The sequence below is a fragment of the Corythoichthys intestinalis genome, chromosome 14 (genome assembly GCF_030265065.1).
Source record: "Corythoichthys intestinalis isolate RoL2023-P3 chromosome 14, ASM3026506v1, whole genome shotgun sequence".
NCBI lineage: Eukaryota > Metazoa > Chordata > Actinopteri > Syngnathiformes > Syngnathidae > Corythoichthys > Corythoichthys intestinalis.
In genome coordinates, this window is record NC_080408.1 from 16611327 (window position 1) to 16634579 (window position 23253).

Genomic DNA, 23253 nt, shown 5'->3' on the forward strand with positions numbered 1-23253 from the left:
ACCAACATAGTAACGCATGCTTTTCCCCCCTCAGTAACGATAATGGGGTTCCCAAGTAGAGAAAAGTACTTAATTACATTACTCACTACTGAAAAAAAATAACGCCATTAGTAACGCTGTTATATTCTAATGCCGTTATTAACAACACTGTTCCTTAATTACTCATATACCATAATTTTCGGACAATAAGGCGCACCTGACCATAAGCCGCCACCCACCAAATTTGACACGAAAACGACATTTGTTCATAGATAAGCCTCACTGGACTATAAGCCGCAGCTGTCCTCATTGTATTATGGGATATTTACACCAAAAGACATTAACCGGTAATACTTTATTTGACAGCAGCGTCATAAGACTGTCATAAGACCAAATGAAACACCATGCTTCAAAAAGCTTCATTTGGCAATCACTGCTCCCTTGGGGGAGACCAACCTCTGCTGCCACTTGCTGTCAAGACTGTTGTCGTCCAACATACCGCCTAGCATGCGTTGCAGTGCTACAGATATAAATAACAATCAAAATTCATTTTGTGTGCTAATTATTCCTTCAGTTACTGTTTCAGTCGTTAAAACTAATTGGTAGTTATGGTATTTGGTAACACTTTATTAGACAGGCACCATAAAACTGTCATCAGACAATCATAATTATGACATGACACTATCATGAGCATTAATTGATGCTTATAACAGATGTCATTTAGTGTCATCCGGGAAATTATCTCACTTTTGAATGGATGTAAAAGATGGAGTTAGTGACATAATTTGCCATATGACACCTGATGACATCTGTCATAAGCATTCAGTAATGCAAATGAGAGTGTCTTATGACAGTCTTATGACGCCACCGTCAAATAAATGGTTACTAATTGACCCAAATAAATCAACAAGTAAGCCGCACTGGACTCAAAATGAGGGGAAAAAGTAGTGGTCTTTAGTCCTAAAATTACGGTACTTTAAGACATAACTATCTTACTGACTTAGGTAACTAAATAAAGTAAATAGCTAATTTATGACTGACAATAATTGGCTAGCTTGATGCGGTCTTTGTAAAATAGTATTTCCTTAAGTACTGAATTAGGTAACATGCTTGTTACCAACCTATTTGCTTAGGCTCAATAGGTACTTACTGACTTAACTATACAGTATACCCAATGAGCCACTAATTTACTTAATTAGCTACTTTAATCTAGAATCATTATCTATCTAGCAGGGCAGACTCACAGATCATCCACGTAACAAGGGTAGGGCATCTGCTGCACATAGACCCCAAGTGGCCAGTCGTGTCCTGTGTGCACTTTGATGATGCCGTGTTCAATCATGTCCTGCAGGTAGGCAAAGCCCCCCCAGATGTACCTTTGGTCCTCCACTGGGTCCGCTCTGGGGCCAGGGTCCCAGTACCTGGAAAGAAACAGGACAGCTTATTAACGGTTCTTCAGATCATGAACAAGTTTGGTGACCGGGTTCTTTAGTCATCTCTCCTGTGTTTTGCACACTCTTAAGCATGTTGAATTGAATAGGGAGGTCTCACGTTGCAATTCTTTGACATTATAACTAAAGATCACGATCACGTCATTTTCAAAGTATCGGAATCGGCAAAAAAAATATCGGACATGCCTTTTTTTAATATATATATATTTTTATTTAAATCGTTTTCTAATTGTATTTAATGTTACAGACAAAATGCCTTACACTCACCCAGAGTAGTTTTGGCTTAAAGAAGGGCTATCAAATTTATTGCATTAACGGCGGTGACTAATTTTTTTTAATCAATCACGTTAAATAATTAACACATGCGCTTTACGACCCACTCACGCATTGTCACGTTCAATCTATAAAGATGCCGTTTTACCTATAGATAGCGCTAAAAGGCAGCGTATAATGAGTAGAGAGAATTTTGACAGCCTTTGGAGCCATGTTTTATGTGGATAAAGCCTTACTATACCTCTCTCAGCAATTAAAAATAACGTGGGAGGCAATGTGGGGAAGAAAGGTAGTAGTTGATCATTTTCTTAACATCCTATGTTCTTTCCCAACGCAGAGAAGATATATCAGTTGGTGCCCCTACGCACAGTCATGGTTGCACTTCCCATCATGCATTTGGGCAGAAGTTAAATGGCTGCAGTATCATTTACTGAAAGCTCAACAAATACACTAGATGGCAATATTTAGTCATAATATACAAAGCCACATTTATCCTTTAAGAATTAAAAGTCTTTCTATCTGTGGATCCCTCCCACAGAAAGAATGTTAATAATATAAATGCCATCTTGAGGATTTATTGTCATGATAAACAAATACAATACTTATGTACTGTATGTTGAATGTATATATTCATCCAACTTTTATTCATTTTTTTCTTAATGCATTGCCAAAATGTATATGATCGGGAAAAATTATCGGGAATGATTGGAATTGAATCGGGAGCAGAAAAAAAGCAATCGGATTGGGAAACTAAAACGACCGGGATCGGATCGGGAGCAAAGAACATGATCGGAACAATCCTAATTATAACTTTTATAGGCGCATGTAAGAAAAATCACAATACTCCTGTGACAGTACCACTACTTTTCCGGACATTTGTTCCAATGATCATCAACCCTTCTCTTCACAGCAAGGTTTTGAGAAAAACATCATGGTGACTGAATGGCGGGATACATTTTCCCTTCGTTATGTCTTCGGAGCTACGTTAACATGACTAACAACAATTGACTTTGGCTAACGTTGTCAAAAATTGTCATGAGTCTGCAGTATAAGTCATTTACAAAAAAAACAACAACAAAAAAACACACAAAATGCCCAACTATATTTGGACCCTGGACCGCAAGTTTTAGACTCTAAAGAGGGACAAAATGTGAGGATTAGTCAGAGAAGGTGAGTTATTAATTTTTGTGAGTTATGGCACTCATGACTTTTGGACTTTTGAAATCTGTCCAGAGCTCAAAGACAAGCTTGAGATCCAAAAGGCATGGATGTCATGACATAAGTGGTGGATCACAGCATCAACACAGCATACAACGAAATTGAACTCAGAACATCACCGCTGACCTGTCTTTGACCTTGTTGGTACGCTCAACGGCATCAATATCCATGCGGATCTTGTACTTGACATGTGGCGGAACGCTGGTTGTCCAGGGGTACATGTCAACAAAGACCACGCCGGCCCAGAACTTATTTTCCTCCAGCAGGTACAGAGCCTGGTGAATCATCTGCGCCTCGTCCGTGTAGGGCACAAACTTGTCAAGGTTGATGCACTGCAGTCAGGAAAGATGGGGTTAGAATAAGCCATTAAATGTATCAAAACAGTTGAACTCCGTAAAAAAATCTTAATGTACCAGTCACAAATCCAAAGGACATTCTAAAATGTTCCAGTTCAAACAGTTCAAAAGCACATGTAATTTCCAGTCACATGATTTATAATTGGAAAATACTTCATTATTTATCACATTTTTTATACACGCAAACACACAGAAGAACATGCAACAGCTTGTGAAATTCCCAAAGACAAGCTGTGGAACCACGATCCTATTCCATAGCGTGTCAAATGGGTCCATTCACTTGACTGTAGATGAGAGAACATTCTGGGCCAGACATTCCTTTCCCTTCTGAATGTGTCAGAATGAAAGTGCCTCATGGATACATATGTTCCAGCACTTGACAGTGCCCGGGGGTGTCCTGAGGCAGAACAATAGCGGCCGACGGCTATGTCTAATTAGCTGAATCGCCACGTCACATTTGTTTGTGTGGAGGATGGATGCAGCCATTTGTCCCTCTTTTACCCGCACAGACGTTGATTTGAAAGAGCACTGACACAGAGTTGGGTGGGACAAAATTGAGAAAGGCCAGAGGAACGGGGGGTGACAGCAGGATACTTCTGCCCAACCTCCAAGATGAAGGCCATGTCAGGCCTTGGAGGATATTAGTTAGTTAGTTGGTTAGTTAGTTAGATTGATAGCTATCTAGTTTATTGGTTTGGTAGCCTACTTAACTCAAGTTTGATATTAGTTAATTAAGTAATACAGGGTGGGGCAGAGCAATTTGCTTATTTAAATTTGGCACTCTGAAGCGATGGTTGCTCTGAGGATGGTAGGGATAGACTTATTTGAAAGGGTGGGGCTTAAAGTTTGGTTCTTATTGTGCGTTGTTTATTTTGTGTTTATTTTTCAGGAACCCCAGTGAGCATCATGGAGTGGACGAGTTTGGACCACACTTTCACTGTTGAGGCATTTTTTTTCAAGCGAGCAATAAATCGCATGGATTAAGTTCTTGCACCATAGCTAATTTGTAGGGAGGAAATTTCGATTCTTGATGGAGACTTCGTCTCACAGAATGAGCAGACAACCCAAGAGCAGATGCGTGTTTGCGGGCAAAACGTCGGGGAGATCTCAAAACAGATTGTCTCACCGCATCAATGTTTTGGGGTGACCTTGCTGTTAGTGGGAGGTCAGTTTTTTTTTTCTCTACATCATCACCCGTTACCCTGAAGTTATTTACACATGAAACAATTGACTGCCAGCCAGGAACACGACCACGGGGGGGGGGGGCGCTATTGAAATGTCTACAGAATGCACGTTGCGACGATTGAGCGACCGCTTGAAAAAAATGCCTCAACAGCGAAAGTGCGTTCAAACTTCGTCTACTCCATGATGCTCACTGGGGTTCCTGAAAAATAAACACAAAATAAATAACGCAAGTTAAGAACCAAACTTTAAGCCCCACCCTCTCAAATAAGTCCATCCTTACTATCCTCAGAGCAACCATCGCTTCAGGGCGCCAAATTTAAATAAGCAAGTTGCTCTGCCCCACCCTGTAGTTAATTAAGTTAAGTTAGATAGAGTAGCGTTAGCTTGCACATTCTTTCCTTCCTTTGGCAATAATTCAGCTATTTAGTCACTTAGGTTTGTTGTAACAATTTACTTATTGATTAGCTGTCTATTATTTTGGTTGGTAAACAATTATAAATTGTATACTGCAGCTATTAAATTATTTTGGCTGCCAGTTAACAGCAATGAATCTTACTAGTTGCTTACTAGTTCAGTGTATTCACATGTTAGTTTAATAATATGCTACATAGGATAGACCATTAGTTATGTGCATAGAAACTTGTCATTTTACTCACCTGGGCATATTGGTTGATTGTGTGAATGATCTGGTCGGTGACGTTGAAAATGTTCCTCCAATCGAAACTGGGCATTCCTGCCTCTCGCCGTTCCTCGGGGCCACTGTACAGGAAGTTAAGGATATCTCTGGTGGTCATGTTGCCATCCTCCAGGCTCTGGTCCACAAAGTTCATCACTGTAGGATTTGCTAGCGTGTCCTGTGTCCATAATACAGTATATGGAATTATGAAAAGCACACTTTAACCAAAACCAAGTATTATTGTGACTAAACCATAAATATTCGGATTTTTCTCATTTACACAGTGTTCCAATTGATGTTTGTGTATGAAAAATCATCAAAATAATGACTTGCATTATTTTCAGTTCAGTTAGCTGAACTCAGTTCAAACTTCAATGGCTTGTTGTCCGGCTTGTTGGCCAATGAAGTTTGTCATTTAGAATTCAGTTCTTGAGTTGGTACATGAGTGAGAAATTTATGGTTTCCAAGTTTTCCTAAATAGAGCAATGGATGGTGCCAAAGTCTTACTCTGATCATATTCATCTGCACACTGTCATGGAAGAAAGCCCAAAGCTGAGGTCCAACCTCTTCCCACATTTTGCCAAAATTGTGAAGCCTCTCCAACTCCTCGAAGGTGGTGTTCGCCTGCCACATGGGCAAAACAAAAAGTTAGGATGATTAAAGACACAGGAGAGGAGTGAGTGCCAGAGGGGTCAGGAGGGCAGAGTGGTGACCAGGGCTTTCCTCCCTTACTTGCTTTAATATCTTGCGGACGGCTGGGGAGTCAGGGGTATACAGGATCTTTCCCATCAGCAGGGGCTTGACGGAATTCCACACCACTTTGGTGACCGGGTTGGACTCCAACGTCTGCATCAGGCTGTTGCAGAAGGCGGCTGACACCATCAAACACATTATTAAATTCAACAAGGGAAGAAAGTACGCTTGGGCAACATTTTGGGCCAGGAATTAAATTCGCCATAGATATTTTGGGTCTTAATTTGAATTTTGACACACATTTGGTGTTTCAAACTTAATTTAAGGCAAGGGTGTAGATTTAGTCTCAACATTAGTAGGGCCGATATAACAGCATAAACTGCATGTACAATTTTTTCTGAAGACGGGACATTATCAAGACTAGGGGTGCAACAGTTCAGTTAGCCCACGGCTCGGTTTGAGCCCCGGTTTTGGGATCACCGTTTCGGTTCGGTTTCGGTTTGCTTTTTGCATTTTTTTTTTAAAACTGCCTTTATTTTGCTTTTAAGAAAATGAAATAAACACTTAAAATGTTCGACTGTTAAAATGCCTCTTAGCTCTTTGGCTAGTTTAGTGACTGACTACTGAAATACAGAGTAGTAAAAAAGTTACTTGTCAAAGTAACTGGTGTTACCTTTCATGTTTTTTGATGTTTTTTTTTTTCATTTTTTTTCAAAAAAAACAAAAAACAAAAAATAGTAACCTTTGCTATGTTTGGAGGTCATTTAATGTTCTGAATCAACCGTTAAAGTTGATAAAATTGCTCTCGTTTTTGCATTAGTTCCCTTATGTCTACTTTTGACATGTGAAATTTTTAAAACTGTTTCATCATTTAAAGATAGACTCAAGTCAAGATTTTGCCGATTTAGGAGTATTTTAGATAAAAAGTTACTTAGGTTCACTGGGAAGGTTCACTACAACAGAGCCTTTCTGAGAAGTTTACTGCTCTAAAATGGCGGCTGTTTACTTACGCTACCGAGTCTGTCATTTCGCATGTAGTTCTATATGCATGAGATATCTAGGCGTAGGTTGTAGGCTGTCGGCTACAGTCAGGAAATATTGGAGCCACCTAGCCTAGCATCACAAACACTCTTCCCTCTCCGTGCCTCTGACTTTTCTCGTCATTCAACCAACGTATTAACGAACGGAGGAAAAAAAACGTAATGCACGAAAAACGTACAGAATTTGAACGTGGCGTACAGCGTACACATTTAAAAATCAGTGCTCACTTGTACAAATTACGCTGAGAACGTACAACTTGACAGGTATGAATTATAGTGGACAGTCACAGTTAGGTAGTAGAGCTCTGTAGCACGGGACGTCCAACTATCAGTGGTCACGGCGAAACTATGTGCGTTAGCAAAGTCATCTTTGATGGCTTTGCATGTCATTTCATAAATGTCGGGGAATACGTTGTTGGAGAAATATGTCCGCGAGGGAACAATGTAACGCGGGTCAAGCGTTGCAAATAAATTAACGAAGCCCACCGTGTGTTTTCACTGGTGTCATCTCCGGGGTTGTCCTGCTCTGAGAAATTGATATCTGTGGGTGATGCCGGCTGAGATGCCGGAGTCATGTTATAAAAGTATTGCCTATAGCATAGGGAACAAGCGCTGAGCAATGCTTGCAAATTGTTTTTTTTTTCAATATTTTCTCTCCCTCCTATTTTCTCTCCCACCGCATTGTAATCCACGGGGAAACCGAAATGTTGCCACACCGCAGATTTGAAAGAAGCCAGTGCTTCCTCAAAATTCGGTCTCTCCACTCCTCCGCTCGCCATAGCTTTTTGTTTTCTTTCTTGTTTCACTTTCACTTCGCTCGTAAGCGAGAGAGGGCGTTACTCGGCTTCTATTACACAGGTGCATGACAGCGATCGGACATTTACTTGCGGCGGGGCAGGAATTTCGCCACAGCTGTGCTTCACGTCGCACACAGAGCTCGACCAATTCATTCCACAAGCGTTCGGAATAAATTAATTGCAAAACCGAAAAGGCGCGGTTCATAAAGGCGTATTGAACCGTACAGGGCGAACCATATGGTTCGGCTTTGAACCGCAAACCGTTTCACTCCTAATCAAGACCAAACAGATTGGGTGAACGGGGTTTCAGGGCTATATTTCTCACGAATTTGAACCTAATTACTTGATATGCTAAATGATCAATGCAAAATAGATCTGTATTTTCTTATATTAACTGTCATATGTAACAAAAATAAATAAAAATGGAGTAATCCCTCAGGTAAAACACTAGTGCTTTCGTTCACTTGCAGAGCTCCTTTGGGCTGCTTTAAGACACCATAAATAAAATTAAAATGAAAATTGGGGAGAAGGAGGTAAGCTTCGGTTCACTACATTTCTCAGTTTAATTAATGTTAACAGTAGAAAACACGAGCCGGAGGATGCTTCTCTCTAAGCAGATTAGCAAATTCACACAGTCTAATGCTATGCTAACTCTGACGCAGGTCAGACTTTCAGTAGCAAAATTAGTGGTGTGTTCCCCACGTCCACAACATTGACATCTTTTTACTTTACTTACAGTGGCTGCTGCTGGTGGCCTAAAAAAAACCCGTCTAATATCCCTCCTTTTCAAATGGGGTGGAGGAGGTAGCGTGCTTTCGACATGTATTTCTGTCGGGGCTGTGAGTGCGTATGTGGGGTGTCATGAAACATGCGTTTGAGGGGAAAAAATGGATTGACACATTCAGCAAGTGAGAAGGGGTAAATATAAGTCTGAACATAATGAAAATAATTCACTTAATAATGGTAGGGTCAATTCTATCCTTACAACATATGGAAAAACTAAATTACCTATATAACAAGTTATTAAACAATGGAAATAAGGTTGCTTAAAAGTTGGTGGGGACAATTTGAGCATCGTGAAAAGTTGGTAGTGTTATGTCCCCATGCAAACTTACGCCCTTGATTTAAGGAGACATTTTAAAAATTAAATATATTGGCAGACATTTTGGGTCTAAAATTGATTTTGGAAAGACATCGTGGGTCTTAATTTGAATTTAGGCAGACATTTTAGGTTTCTTTAGTAGTTCGTATTGGTATCTGTAGGAAACTGGCTATCTAATGAAATACTGTACCTATTTGGCCTTCTAATTCAAAGACATGTTTTTCAGACATTTTGTCGCACGGCTGAACTCACTGGTTGTGTGGTCATACACATGGGTGTCACGGGTGCGACTGCCATTAACGCCCAGGAACACCTTGTAGTTGTTGTCCTCGTACCAGTTGAAGGAGAGCACGCGACTGCCACCGCCCTCCGGATAACCACAGAAAAGGCTAGATACAGAAGCCATCAGCTCGGAGAAGGAGGCAGGGCCACCAGCCCGGAAGAGAGAACTGATTACTTTGATGAGTGCCTGGGAGTTGCTGCGCTGCATCAGCTGCGGGGAGGAAAATGGGAAATTAAAAGATAATACTAATATTACTAATATTAGGTGTAATAGTTGAAAGAAATATACAAAAAAATATATGATTATATACTGCATAATTATCTCTTTGTAAACTCTAAAATTGTACAAATTAACTGAGGATCTTTTTACTCTATGAAATTAAAAGGTACATTTTAGTTATTTAAACACTCATCAATTCTTTTAAGAAAATACATAACATGTAAAAACAAAAACAAATGCAAAAAAAAAAAATACAATGATTCATTAATTTATCTCATTTACCGCTTATCCTCACAAGGATGGAGCCTATCTTAACCAAACTATGAGCAGAAGATGGGGTACTAGCTTAACTGGTTGCCAGACAATCATAGGACGCATATAGACAATCAACCTTTAATACTCTCAAGCACACTTATGGACAATTTAGAGTAGGGCTGCAGCTATCGATTATGTTAGTAGTCAATTATTCTATGAACTAGTTTGTTTGAATAATTGAGTAATCGGATTAGGAATACATACATATATATATATATATATATATATATATATATATATATATATATATATATATATATATATATATATATATATATATATATATATATATATATATATATATATATATATATATATATAATATATTAGGGCTGTCAAACGATGAAAATTTTTAATCGAGTTAATCACAGCTTAAAAATTAATCAATCGTAATTAATCGCAATTCCAACCATCTGTAAAATATGCCATATTTTTCTGTAAATTATTGTTGGAATGGAAAGATAAGATGGATATATACATTCAACATACTGTACATAAGTACTGTGTTTGTTTATTATAACAATAAATCCACAAGAAGGCATTAACATTAACATTCTTTCTGTGAAAGGGATCCACGGATAGAAAGACTTTTAATTCATAAAAGATAAATGAGAGTAGAAGTTATAGTAATTTTGATAGTTTGTATATTGTGACTAAATATTGCCATCTAGTGTATTTTTTTAGCTAAACTTAATGTTTGAATAGCGTATTATTTTGTATAGCTATTTTGATTGGGAATGCCAGATCTCTTTGCATTGAGCGCTTTTCTTTTTGTGAACATTATTTTATTTTTGAGAGATAGGAATATTATTTTTGTTGTGCTTTCACTAAATGATACTGTAGCAATTTAAATGTTCTTAACTGCCCAAATGCATGATGGGAATTTGAGCAACCATGGGTCACAGTAGTTGCTGCAAAGGATATGTCTCCTCTGCGTTGAGTACAATACATGGTGTTAAGTAAAAGATCATCTCAAACTATAATTCTGTACGTTGCTAGCCACAATAGTTAAACAATTGAGGAAGAGATACTACTGCGTAACCCATTAAATAACGTGGCTCCAATAAATGTCTGCGTTACCAATTCATCCTGCTAGGAAATTGGTAGTGCTATGGACACCAGTGGACTGGTGAATCATGTTGGCTCTTTGTTGTCAAATGGCTCGGTTCATCCAATTACCTTCTAAGGAAGACAGCGACGAACATATAAACACCGAGAGGCATTCGATGGCTTATTGTGAATACTTTTATTAACAAAACAAAAGCATGTGGTTAACGCAGCACTCGGGCCTGCGCTAATTGCGCACTTTCTCTTCTCTCTCGCTCGCTCGACCACTTCCTTCCTCACTGCTCAATCTGACAATGCCGGTCACATTGAAAATAACAGCGGCCCCCTTGGCGGGTGCTGGAAACACCTGCATCCACTCCACTTGCTTGTCTCTGCCCTTAGCTCTCAATATACTTCAAACGGCGCCATTGTAGTCTGTTCGCGGCAATGCTTGAGTGGGTCGTTCCGCGCATGCATTAATTGCGTTAAATATTTTAACGTGATTAATTTAAAAAATTAATTACCGCCCGTTAACGCGTTAATTTTGACAGATAAACAATACCTCAGCTAAGCCTCAAATGGTATAAAAAAAGAAAAAATGAGGATCTAAGTACAACAAAAGAACAATTGGCTAAATTGCATCGCAAATGTCCGCTAGCATAAATGCTATAAAATGCTAACTTTTTTTTTTTTTTTTTTTTTACAATTTTACATTTTTTTACAAAAAATCGTTCAAACACATATTCCCACAAAAATTGGCTAAATATACTTCTAAACCAAATAACGAATGCATAAACAAACATATTAGCTCAAACAAAAACAACAAAAACATACTTTATTTTGGTCTTCACAGGGAGCAGCTGGATTCAGCCATGTCAGATGAGTTATGTCATATTCACTGTTGCCACTAGAGGGTAGTGTATCCACCCAATCAATAAAAAATAAATGCAAACACTTTCAAAACAAACCATTACAGCGCCACTTTAATTAACGAATACTCGAAGCAGCAAAATTTAATTAAATGCTTTTTTGTAATCGAATTACTCCAGTTAATCGATTAATTGTTGCAACTCTAATTTAGAGTGTTCAGCCTATCACGGATGTTTTTGGGATGTGGGAGGAAGCCAGAGAAAACCCATGCATGAAGGCACAAAGAGAACACGCAAATTTCACACAGGAAGGCTAGAGCCCAGGACTGAACCCTTGATCTCAGAACTGTGAAGGGAATGTGCTACACCCATCCACCATTCTGCCAAAAAAAAAAATAATAATAATGATAATTATGTAATATTTTCATAAAATACATTTTTGAAGACACCTTTCGACACACCCCAATCATTATTATGATTAATTTTAGAATGTTTTATCATAAAAATTTGGCTGATGATGTGACACACTTTCCGACAAATACATGAAGTCAGACAGGAAGCGTCTACACGCACGTTTGGCTCGCCTCTCCGTCACCACGGCAGCGAGAAAGTCCCACCTAGCAGGATGTGTCATCTCCGTGGAATGTTAACCCACCCACCCTCAATTCTTACTCCCTCGTCTGGCCCCAGGTTATGATGATGGCGACCCACACTCACTCGATTGCCTACCCTACCAATCTCCACCATTGTTGAACGTGCCGAAAGACACACTCACTTTACACACCCACTCTCCTTAGGAGCACCAAATTCCCAGCAATCCTTCACAATGTGGGAACACTACATGAAGTCAGCACCCATTGCACACTTTTTTTTCACACGAGTTACACCTTTTTGATTGATAATCCCACACAACTAATCAGTAGAGTTGCCCAATATTATCAGGCAGCCGATAATATCAGCCGATAAAAACATTTTAAAATGACGGATATTATCAACATCGTTTTTTTCATTTTCAGTTTTGGGCCTAATTGCATGTGGCAGTACCTAATTGGCACTTTGCACTTTGCTCTTAATCCAAAAAAACTGATGTTTGCACTATTTTGATTTGAACAATAAGTACACTATAGTGGTGCAATGTAGGCACTTTTTCCACAACTTCAATTGAAGTTGTTCTCTTATTTTTCGCAGAATGTTTATTTGGAAAACCTTGAAGTTGTTACATTTATCATTATTAAAGCATCCAGTAGGGCATCACAATACAATTACTGTAATTTTCACACTGTAAGGCGCACCTGACTATAGCCTGCCACCCACCAAATTTGGCACGAAAACAGCATTTGTACACAGATAAGCCACACTGGACTATAAGCCACAGCTGTCCTCACTGAATTATGGGATATTTACACCAAAAAATATTAACTGGTAACACTTCATTTGACAGTGGCATCATACGACTGTCATAAGACCAGATGAACCACCATGAAGCTTTGAAACAATTGGCTGCAAACCTACATTGCTTCAAGAAGCTTAATTTGTCTATCACTGCTCCCTTGGGGAAGACAGTCAACCTCTTCTGCCACCTACTGTCAAGACTGTTGTTGTCCAACATGCGTCCTAGCATGCATTGCAGCGCTGCAGATGCAAATTACAATCAAAATTCATTTTCTGTGCTACTTATTTCTTCATTTACTATTCTAGTTGTTTCATTTATTGCTAGTTATAGTATTTGGTAACACTTTATTTGACAGTGGAGCCATAAGACTGTAATTAGACAATCATAACTATGACAGGACACTGTCATGAGCTTTAATGAATACTTATAGCATTTGTCATTTAGTGTTATCTGGCAAATTATCTCACTTTTGAATGGAGTTAAAAGATCCAAGTTGGACATAAATGGAATTAGTGACATAATTTGCCGGATGACACTTAATGATATGTGTCATAAGTATTCAGTAATACCCATTATAGTCTCATGTCGTAATTATGACGGGCTTATGACAGTTTTTTATGACGCCGCTGTCAAATAAAGTGTTACCTAGTACCGTATTGGCCCGAATATAAGACGGTGTTTTTTGGATTGAAATAAGACTGAAAAAGTGGGGGTCGTCTTTTATTCGGGGTCTGGACATTATACCCATTCACGACACTAGATGGCGCCAGATATCATTGAAGGATGTTTTGTCATGACAGATCTCAGCTACTCTCAAGTTTAACCAGTTCGCATTATTTTGTTGCAGTGTTTTTCCTTATTCAGATTTGTTTCAACACTACAGTTACAGTTAGACTTCACTTTGATGGTTAATGCAGTAATTGCAACTTTGTTGTTTTATCACAATACATTGGTTTATTTACATTTCAAAAACCAGAAGCCATTCATTTACGAATATGATTGCACTTTAGTTTGCATATTTAAATGTTCAGATTTTAAGAGTTGAATGAGGCAAAATAACATGCTCTTTCCCTCTAATGTATTGTTATAATCATTTGTTTCAGATGTACTGTAATTATTTTCTGTATACAAAATAATTTGGTGTTCAAAAAGTCTTTTTTCAAACTTGAGTCTTGAAAAAGAGGGAGTAATCTCGGGCCAATACGGTAACCCAAATAAATCAATAAATAAGTTGCACTGGACTATAAAATGCAGGATTAAAAATGAAAGCGAAAAGTAGCGGTTTATAGTCCGAAAATTACGGTAGCTGTAATATGTTAAGTCCATGACCGCGTATATCAATATCGGTCTGATATCGGTATCAGATTTTTGGTGTTCGGTTTCGGTTAAAAGTCATTATCAGACAACTTTACTAATTAGGTAGTATTTTGCCCCTGCTTATTCAAGAATTTGGGGGGTTGCAAAAAAATCTTAATGCTTTTATAATACCATCATGTCTGGGGGGAAATATGGTTTGATATTACACATATACAGTATAATACATATTAGTAGTATAGGAAATGTAAAATAAATAAGAAATCATAGTACTGAATTATACACCAATATTTAATTCAGATCAAATCATGAGTAATTGGATAAAATGTGGCTGACCTTAAAGTATCTATAGTTTTTAAAAAAGGAAATGGTTTATTAAAAATGAACAGAGTACCGGTAAATACATCAAATGAAATAGTTGCGTAATCGTGTTCAGAGCCAGATTGGAATAATATGTGGTTTGACATTACAGTTTTTGGCCTATAAAATAATGTACAGTGTTTAAAATTGAATTAAAAAAAAGTATATAAATTCTCATTAGAATTTTGAACAAATGAAACAACTGTACATGGCTATGAAAACAAAGGAACATATTCATCCCTTGGTGGAGGTAACAAGAGGACCAGGTTGACCCTAGTGACTTATGTAACAAGGTAAAAATAGCCTGCAAGACTTACGGGGTGGGCGAGAGGAGTGGGATATTCTAAGGTGCATTGTGGGACATCTCACCTCTCGGATCTTCTCCGACGTGGCTCTGAGGACACGACCCCACCGCTGAAGGTCCACCCCTTCTGATTTGCCGTCCATGACGCGAGGCAACTGAGGGAAGAGGATGGGCACGCCCACGTGTATTGATTCATTATACGTCTTCAAGGGAAGACGTGCTGATGTTGTTGGGAAAGCGCGGGAGGGAATGCCAAGAAAAACACACAGACATCCTTCATGCAAGTTCCTTGCTCAAGCAAGCGTAATTTCGGTATTCACAGAGGGGGGGAATAAAAAAAATGACCCAATATTCATAGGAAGCAACCGAATAAAGCCCCGAAATCGATTAGAAAGGACCAACGAACAGACCTGGAAATGGCCAAACAATTACAGAAAATGATTGAAATTCTAACGGGAATGCCCCAGATAATCAGAATGTGACCCTGAATAAAAGAAGTGACTTGAAATCAATAGGAAGTGACCTAGAAATGGCCCAAATAAACAGGAAGTGACCTGTAAATACCTTAAAATTAACAACGAAGTGACCCAAAATTTACTTATTGCCTGTCATTGACAAAGACATCCAGTGAGGAGCAGAAGTATTTGTACCCCTCGTGATTTTGCAAGTTCACCCACTTAGACAATAGGTAGAGGTCTGAAATTTCAATCATAGATGAATTTCCACTTATAGAGACATAATTTAAAAACAATCCGGAACTCACATTGGATGATTTTTTAATAATTAATTTGTAATTAACTGGGGTTCACAAGTATTTGCACCCCATTCAAAGAGTTGTCAGTCTAACTTAAAAAAAGAACACCTTTACCGCATGAGTAACCACCCATCCACCATCAGTTTGAGCTATTTTTGTCACCTTTGTCAGTCATAATCCAAATGCTATCATGGGCAAGACCAGAGAGCTTTCGAAAGACACAAGAGAAAAAATTACTGAGCTCCAAAAAGCTGGAAAAGGCTATGGGACAATTGGAAAGCAGCATGGTGAGAATGAATCAAAAGTTGCAGAAATTGTTAGAAAATGGAAACCGCTAAACATGACTAATAATATATCTTGGACTGGGGCTCCATATAAAATCTCTCCTCGTGGGGCATCACTCATGATGAGAGAAGTGAGGGTTCAGCCTTGAATTACACGGCAGGAGCTGGTCAATGATCTGAAGAGAGCTCGATGCACAGTTTCAAAGGCTACTGTCACTAGGTTTAAAATCATGCATTGCTCAGAAGGTTCCCCTGTTGAAGCCATTACATTTGAGGGCCTGAAGTTTGCCAGGGACCATCTGAATGATGCAGAGGGGTCATGGGAGAAAGTCATGTGTTTAGATGAGACCAAAGTAGAACTTTTTGGTGCAAATTTTTAGAGGTGCACGATAATTATCGGTCCGATAATAGGAATTATGACGTCATCCCAATAAATCCGATAACAAAATGTTATCGGGCCTATTGATAATAATTTTGGCACGGTGTCGGATTGGGATGAGTACGTTTGTTTCCACTCCTGTTTTGCCAGTATGCAAAGTTTTGTTCTGTTCTAGAGGCCGTAGTTTACCTTCACTGAGTTATAAACTTTACTATGACAATCAGCAAATATTTGCGTTTTACAGTATTATGTTTACAAGTTCTTGAGAGGCCTTTTGATTATTGACAGGCTTGCTGTTCTATAGTATAATTGCCAGGTTAAGAAATTTGTTTCATGGCCCATGACGACAAAAGTCTCCTCTCCTGTTGCACCAAATGTTTTATCTGCTGACAAAGCACAATACCTATTGGGTTTATGTTTGTTTTAGATCAGTGCTCATGGTTCAGGGGAACACATCGTCAATGATACTGACTGATTGATTGGGATAGACTCAAATTATATTCATTTGAAAAAAATAATATGGGCACTTTATTTGAAGTCAAAACTGTTCTTGTCTTTGTTTTGTTCATTATAATGATGTTCATGTCATCATGAAAATTCTGGTTCGGTCAAAGGCAAATCTATGCTGAATCAACCACTAGTATTTGATTGCTGTCTAACCGCTCGAAGTGTACAGACGCACATTCTGAGCTCCTGAAAGCACGCTCCTTTCTTAACTGATAAGCGCTCAGGGCTGGGACCAGCCTGAAAAATACGACTCCAGTATGACTAGGAAAACTCTGAAACCGAGGATCTGGATGAAGTCAAATCCTCCATCCAGAAAATAGTGGCCTCTCTGGCCAACCTGGAGGCTTCTCTGACTAACCTGATTCAAAGCCAGAATCGGGAAGACATGAAAGAATTACAGCTGATGCGCGCTGAAAACGAGAAGCTCAAGCAAGTGGTTGAGGAGAAGGAGGCTCGCATCAAAAGGCTGGAAATTCTGGCTGATGATCTCAACCAAGGAAGACGCGCAAATGATCTCATCATCTCTGGATTACAACTGACGCCCAGATCATATGCCGAGGCCGCTAGCCCACCTGTGGCTCAACAGGCAATTGCCAAGCTGCAAGAATTTGGCATAAAGGTGGACCCGCAGGACGTCCGTCACTGCTTTCTGCTCCCAACTGGGGGGAGAGGACCGGCGACTGTGGTCGTGAAGTTGGCAGACCACAAGAGCAAGAATGGCAACTTGACTCGCCGAAATGCCCACATAGTGAGAAAAGCAAGTCAGCTCAAAAAAGAGGGGAAAATTGCTAGCACCTGGGTCTCTGATTGCAAAATCCTTGTCAAGTCGCAAGACATGAAGATAAGAGTCGTGAGAAGCCTGGAAGAGCTGACCTCAGTCGAAAATTAATGATGACACCTGTTACCACCTTTTGGATGACCAGATTGATGAGTACCATGATGACCCAACTGATAATCTTGATCCTGACTTCAACTTTTACAATAACATGTCGAACAACCGTAAGTACTACACAGTGGAACAGTACTACAATTCCATGGATGTGGATGGTAAGCTGAAACAAATCCACTTCAACGCCAGGAGTCTATACAAAAATTTTGAAAGCATTGACGCATATCTACAGAGCTTCAATAACAAGTTTGATGTTATTGCCGTCTCAGAAACCTGGCTTAATGAAAACATAGGAACTGACTTTAATTTGCACGGATACAACATTGCTGTGATATCACCGACCATCTGCCTATCCCACGAGACAAATAATGCAAAACAAACCTTAGATGACCAAGACGCTTATCAATGCTTGCAAAAAGAAAACAGCGCTGTATGAGTATTTTATCTCCCAAGGACAGGGCCTGCGAGGAGAAGTTTAAGAAATATAGAAATAAGCTAAACTCCCTACACCAACATGGACATCAACTGATACAATGAACCCACTCAAATTGACAATATCTGAAATTCCATGGCAATCAATGACTTTTGAATGATATGTGAAAAAAAAAACAAACAAAAAAACTGATAATAACTGGACTGTAACACAAACATGCTTGACTGTGCGTCCCGGGCTGTTGGGGGACGGGTATCGATAAGCATTTGCTTTTTCCCGTCTTTCCTTTGTCTGTCATCGTCTTTCTTTTGGGCAAATTCCACACTCTGAAACTGTCAATGATTATGATTATGATGACAATGACAATAAATTCATTCATTCATTCGTTCATTTTTGACCAACAGGTGTTCAAAAACTAAGTCGAATATATATCGAAAAATCATATATTTTCGGTTATCGTATCGGTATCGGCCTTAAGGTGCAGGAAGTTATTGATATTGGTATCGGTTTGAAAAAATGAATATCGTGCACCCCTACAAATTTTACTCGTAGTGTGTGGAGGAAAAAGAAGAATGACTAGATTCCCATGAACACCTTCCCCACTGTGAAGTATGGGAGTGGAAACTTCATGCTTTGGGGCTACTTTTCGGCAAAGGGGACAGGACGACTGTACTGTATAAAGCAGAGTATGAATGGTGAGCAACAACCTCCTTCCCTCATTCAGAGACCTGAAGATGAGTCGTGGCTGGATCTTCCAACATGACAATGATCTGACGCACACAGCCTAGCAGACCAAAGAGTAGCTGCGTAAAAAGCTATCAAGATTCTGGACTTGCCTAGCCAGTCTCCAGACCTCAATCCAATAGAAAATCTTCGGCTGGAGCTGAAACTTCGTGATAGCCCCGAAACCTGACAGATCTCGAGAAGATTTGTGTGGAAGAATGGGCCAAAATCCCCGTTTCCGCTTCTGACATCTGTAATTGCAAACAATGGCTCCTGCACTAAATATTAGCACTGAGTTTCTCAAAGGCACAAATACTTATGAATCTCAGTAAATTAAAAATAAATTATTGAAAAATCATAAAATGTGAGTTCCGGATTTTTTTTTTATTATGTCTCTTATCAGTGGAAATGCATCTATGATTGAAATTTCAGACCTCTACCTTTTTTCTAAGTGGGTGAACTTGCAAAATCACAAGGGGTGCAAATACTTCTGCTTCTCACTGTATATCCAAATCATCTGAACTGACGCACGTGCACTCGCCCATTCCAGTCTAAATGGATTGGACGTCTGGCACCGTCAATGGCAACCGATATGTTAAAAAACAGGTGAACCGACAATGCCCCAATATTAGTACGAAGTGACCGAAAATTCTAATTACATTAATCTAATTATAAAATAAAATAATTCAGAATAAAATCATTTGCTGAGTTTGCTCAAAATTCTTCAAGAATTAACTAATAAATAAAATTCATCTACGATGTTGTATGTGGTGGTACGCCTAGGCCAAGACACGACGACGCCTGTCACGTCTTAGCGCGGATGGGCGGGGCTCGACGTAAGCCCATTAGGGAAACAAGGGCAAGAGGGATAAAGCCTGAGTCACCTGCTGAGCACTAAGGGCCACTTTATTAGGGATGGCGAGTCAGGACCACAACGCGGGCACTCTCACCAGTCGGAAAATCTTGAAAAAATCTACGTTGGCGTAGAGCGCGTCTTCTATCTTCTGTAGCCGCGGCTGGCTGAGCGCGCACATGGCGTTGCGGACCCCATGGAGCCCCCGCCGGCTCGGGAAGATAATGAAGCGCTCCAGCAGTGCCTGGCTGCAAGCGATGTCCTTCAGCTGCAGGGCCGGGACCCCCGATGCAAACTGAAAAAAAGACCAAATAATGACGGAAAGGGAAAAAGCGTACAATATCACAGAAAACACTACATTGTGTATTTGTTTTATAATATATAATATTAAAAGAAAATTCAAAATATAAATAATACAATTTTTTTTGGTAATCTATAATATTTTTTAAAAATTCTAAATATAAATGTATTTTAAATATTTATATTAACTATTTTAAAATATATAGTCTTAATATTTACTAAATTAACTTACAAGTTATAAATTGCAGTCATTTATTATTGCTCTGTATGTTCATCAAGATTAATTTTGAAATTTAAAAAAGGAATTCAAGTAATTGTGTAATAAAAGTGTGCTTCGTTTTTCTTTTTTGTTTTTAATGTATTCGGATTTCAGTAAAATACTATTTATTTTATTAAATTTAAAGATTTGGTTTTGAAAATCAAAATATTAAAAAAAATAAAATGTAAAAAAATGTACTTTTAATTAATGTAAATAAATAAAAATAAAAATGAATAAACAAAAATGTTAAAGAACTATAATAAAAAAGTAATATGACAAGAGTAGGGTTTTTAAAATTGTATCAATAATTAATTCAAGTAATAATAATTGCTCAATGTTGAACGTTCATATTGAAACAACAATGACTTTCAATAAACTAGATAAATAATTAAAATATATCACACAAAAAATATTTAACTGCTATTTCAGTGAGTAAAACTAGCTAAAAAATCCAAATGAAAAAAAATTTAGACAGTTATTATTATTATTATATATTATATTATTTTAAGAATTTAATTAATTATAGGAATTATATAAGTACCACTTAACATTATACATCTTGCTGGGATGTATTGTATATAATTGAATATATTAATAATTACATACATTTAAATATTGATTTGACTGGTTAGTGACTTCAGTATACTATACTAACTTATCAAACAATTTTGTGAAGATTCAATAAAATCAAATAAGTATAAAGAATAAATTATAATCAAATTTATTAAAATATGTAAAACTAGTGTTTGAATTGATGAGTAAATAATCTGATAAAAATAAACACACACAAAAAAAAATACCTGTCACCTTTACTCTGCCCATCCAAACATGGTATATTGTAAATCAAGTTCAATGGATGCCATTGACAGGGATAGACGTCCAAATAGATTGGGCGTTAATTGTCCAAAAAGGCAGCCAATGAGTTGAATAAGCTGTACTGACTTTAACTTGGACAAAAACGCATAATCACTAGCATTTTTTCCGGCAAGCCTGACCTGCTCAATTCGGATCTCGGCATTGGTCAGCTGGTAAACAATCGACTCGGACAGCCCGGCGTCCCGCAGCAAGAATGCTGTCAGAACTTCATCGTCCTTCAAGATGTCCTCAATCTTCAGTCCACGACCTGAAGGCAACCACAATGTACCTGAGCTGTTACCCATTCTTTTGGTCGATATGGGCAAACTCTATTTTTGAAATGGAGTCCACGTCCAAATTAGAGGCTCTTAGGGAGGACATCACACCTGACGTGACGGTCGGGTTGTTCCGTAGCGTGTCCATAAAGTTAGAGAATGTAGACACCTCCTGCCACAGACGCCCTAGCTGGCGCACCTCCGTGTCATTGAACATGTCCAAGATGTCAGCATAAAACCGAGCCAGACTGAAGCAAGACATAAAACAGTAAGGCCAACACTGACGATAAAGAACAGACAATAAAGTAGGGCACTCACACTGAATTATTGTAGTTGGATACCACCCCTGGAGACTCCCCCCTGGTGGGGTGTCTGAAACAAGGGTTGTTGGCATTGCAGAAGATGCCCTGTATCCAAGGAAGGACGCCTGCTGACGGCATGGCCTTATTGGGGAAGTGACCTGGAAGGAGAACATTTCAGTGGCGTGGAAATCAGACTTAGACTAGACATATCTTGTTTCACTTGTTTAATTTTGTCCATATACAGTGGAATGAAAAAGTATCTGAACCTTTTGGAATTTCTCACATTTCTGCATAAAATCACCATCAAAAGTGTTCTGATCTTTGTCAAAATCACACGGATGAAAAAACAGTGTCTGCTTTAACTAAAACCATCCAAACATTCATAGGTTTTCATATTTGAATGAGTATAGCATGCAAACAATGACAGAAGGGGAAAAAATAAGTAAGTGATTCCTTCGCCTTAGGCAGTGCTTCTCAATTATTTTCTGTCACGCCCCCCCAAGGAAGACGTAAATGTTTCGCGCCCCCCCAAACTCTCTGCCGCCACTGTAAATAGTATCATTTGTCTATAAAATTACTATTATAAATACGCATCTGCCTAACATTGTTTCCTTTTTTTTTCTAATAAAGAGAAAAAGTAACATTGATCAACTTATAATAAAGTATAACTTTATTAACATTGTTTTGTTTGTAACAGAGAAGACTTGACGTGCATCAATTTGCCTGAATTTAAAAAAAAGTCACATCCAAACTGTAAAAAATACACTCAAGGTACATTTTTGACCATACAGAAAAATAAAATGTAATAAAATCAGTAAAAAATAACAAATTAAAATTGATTAGAAACATTCACTCATGAGGACAATATGCCAAAAAATTTGACCGAAAAAACAAAACTGAATAAAAGAAAAAAAAAAGTGTCCTTGGACAGGACAGCTTTTATTTTTGCGGCTCACAGTATTTACCTCCTTTGCAATGGTGTGGAGTTATTTTTCAATGAGCATGCTAACAATGCTCAGTGGATTACTGATATAACACTGACAAAGCAGGACAATTGTTGGCAATATTCGGCACGTTTTCACTGAAAAACAATCAAGCGGCTTATCAATGAGATTGGGGTCTAATGTCTTTAAATGTCTTAATTGATTTGGCTTCTGGCTGTCCGCTATAATTATTTTTAGACACAGTAAACAGTGGTCTTTCCTCATCACCCACTATATTAAAAGTCAAAGCTAAAAGGCAAACGGCACGAAAAAAGCGCATTCTCGGCGGCCGAGGTAGAACCGTAGGTGAGGGCGGTCGTCGTGACGATTCTAAGCCGAAAATGGCACTTTTCGGGCGGCGACGTGAGAACCGGACAAGACAGTGGGTCGCTGCGTGAGTGAGTCCGGTCGGAAAACGGCTTTCGAAAACGGCGGTGGCACACTACTCTTCATATCTGTTTTCTGTGTGTGGTGCTGAGTGCTCTTCCTTAGTTCAAAAATACTGCGCGCACTCTGAAAATGAGAGCGCCACTACCACCTACTGAGTGGATGTGCAAGTACACTTTATTCCAGTACGGCAAAA

At 38.6% G+C, this 23253-nt stretch overlaps 1 protein-coding gene across 1 annotated transcript in view; it reads right to left on the reverse strand.

The window, feature by feature from the left end:
- The window catches only part of LOC130930078 (retinal-specific phospholipid-transporting ATPase ABCA4), a 71778-nt gene that overhangs the window by 42177 nt on the left and 6348 nt on the right, over positions 1-23253 (reverse strand). The window contains exons 4-14 of the mRNA XM_057857792.1: positions 21704-21845; positions 21497-21633; positions 21251-21378; positions 19794-19991; positions 14940-15029; positions 9023-9263; positions 5871-6010; positions 5646-5762; positions 5119-5316; positions 3048-3253; positions 1224-1400 (exon numbers count right to left, since the gene is read on the reverse strand). Of these exons, the coding sequence (XP_057713775.1) occupies positions 1224-1400; positions 3048-3253; positions 5119-5316; positions 5646-5762; positions 5871-6010; positions 9023-9263; positions 14940-15029; positions 19794-19991; positions 21251-21378; positions 21497-21633; positions 21704-21845 (1774 nt within the window). The remainder of the gene's footprint in view (positions 1-1223; positions 1401-3047; positions 3254-5118; positions 5317-5645; positions 5763-5870; positions 6011-9022; positions 9264-14939; positions 15030-19793; positions 19992-21250; positions 21379-21496; positions 21634-21703; positions 21846-23253) is intronic.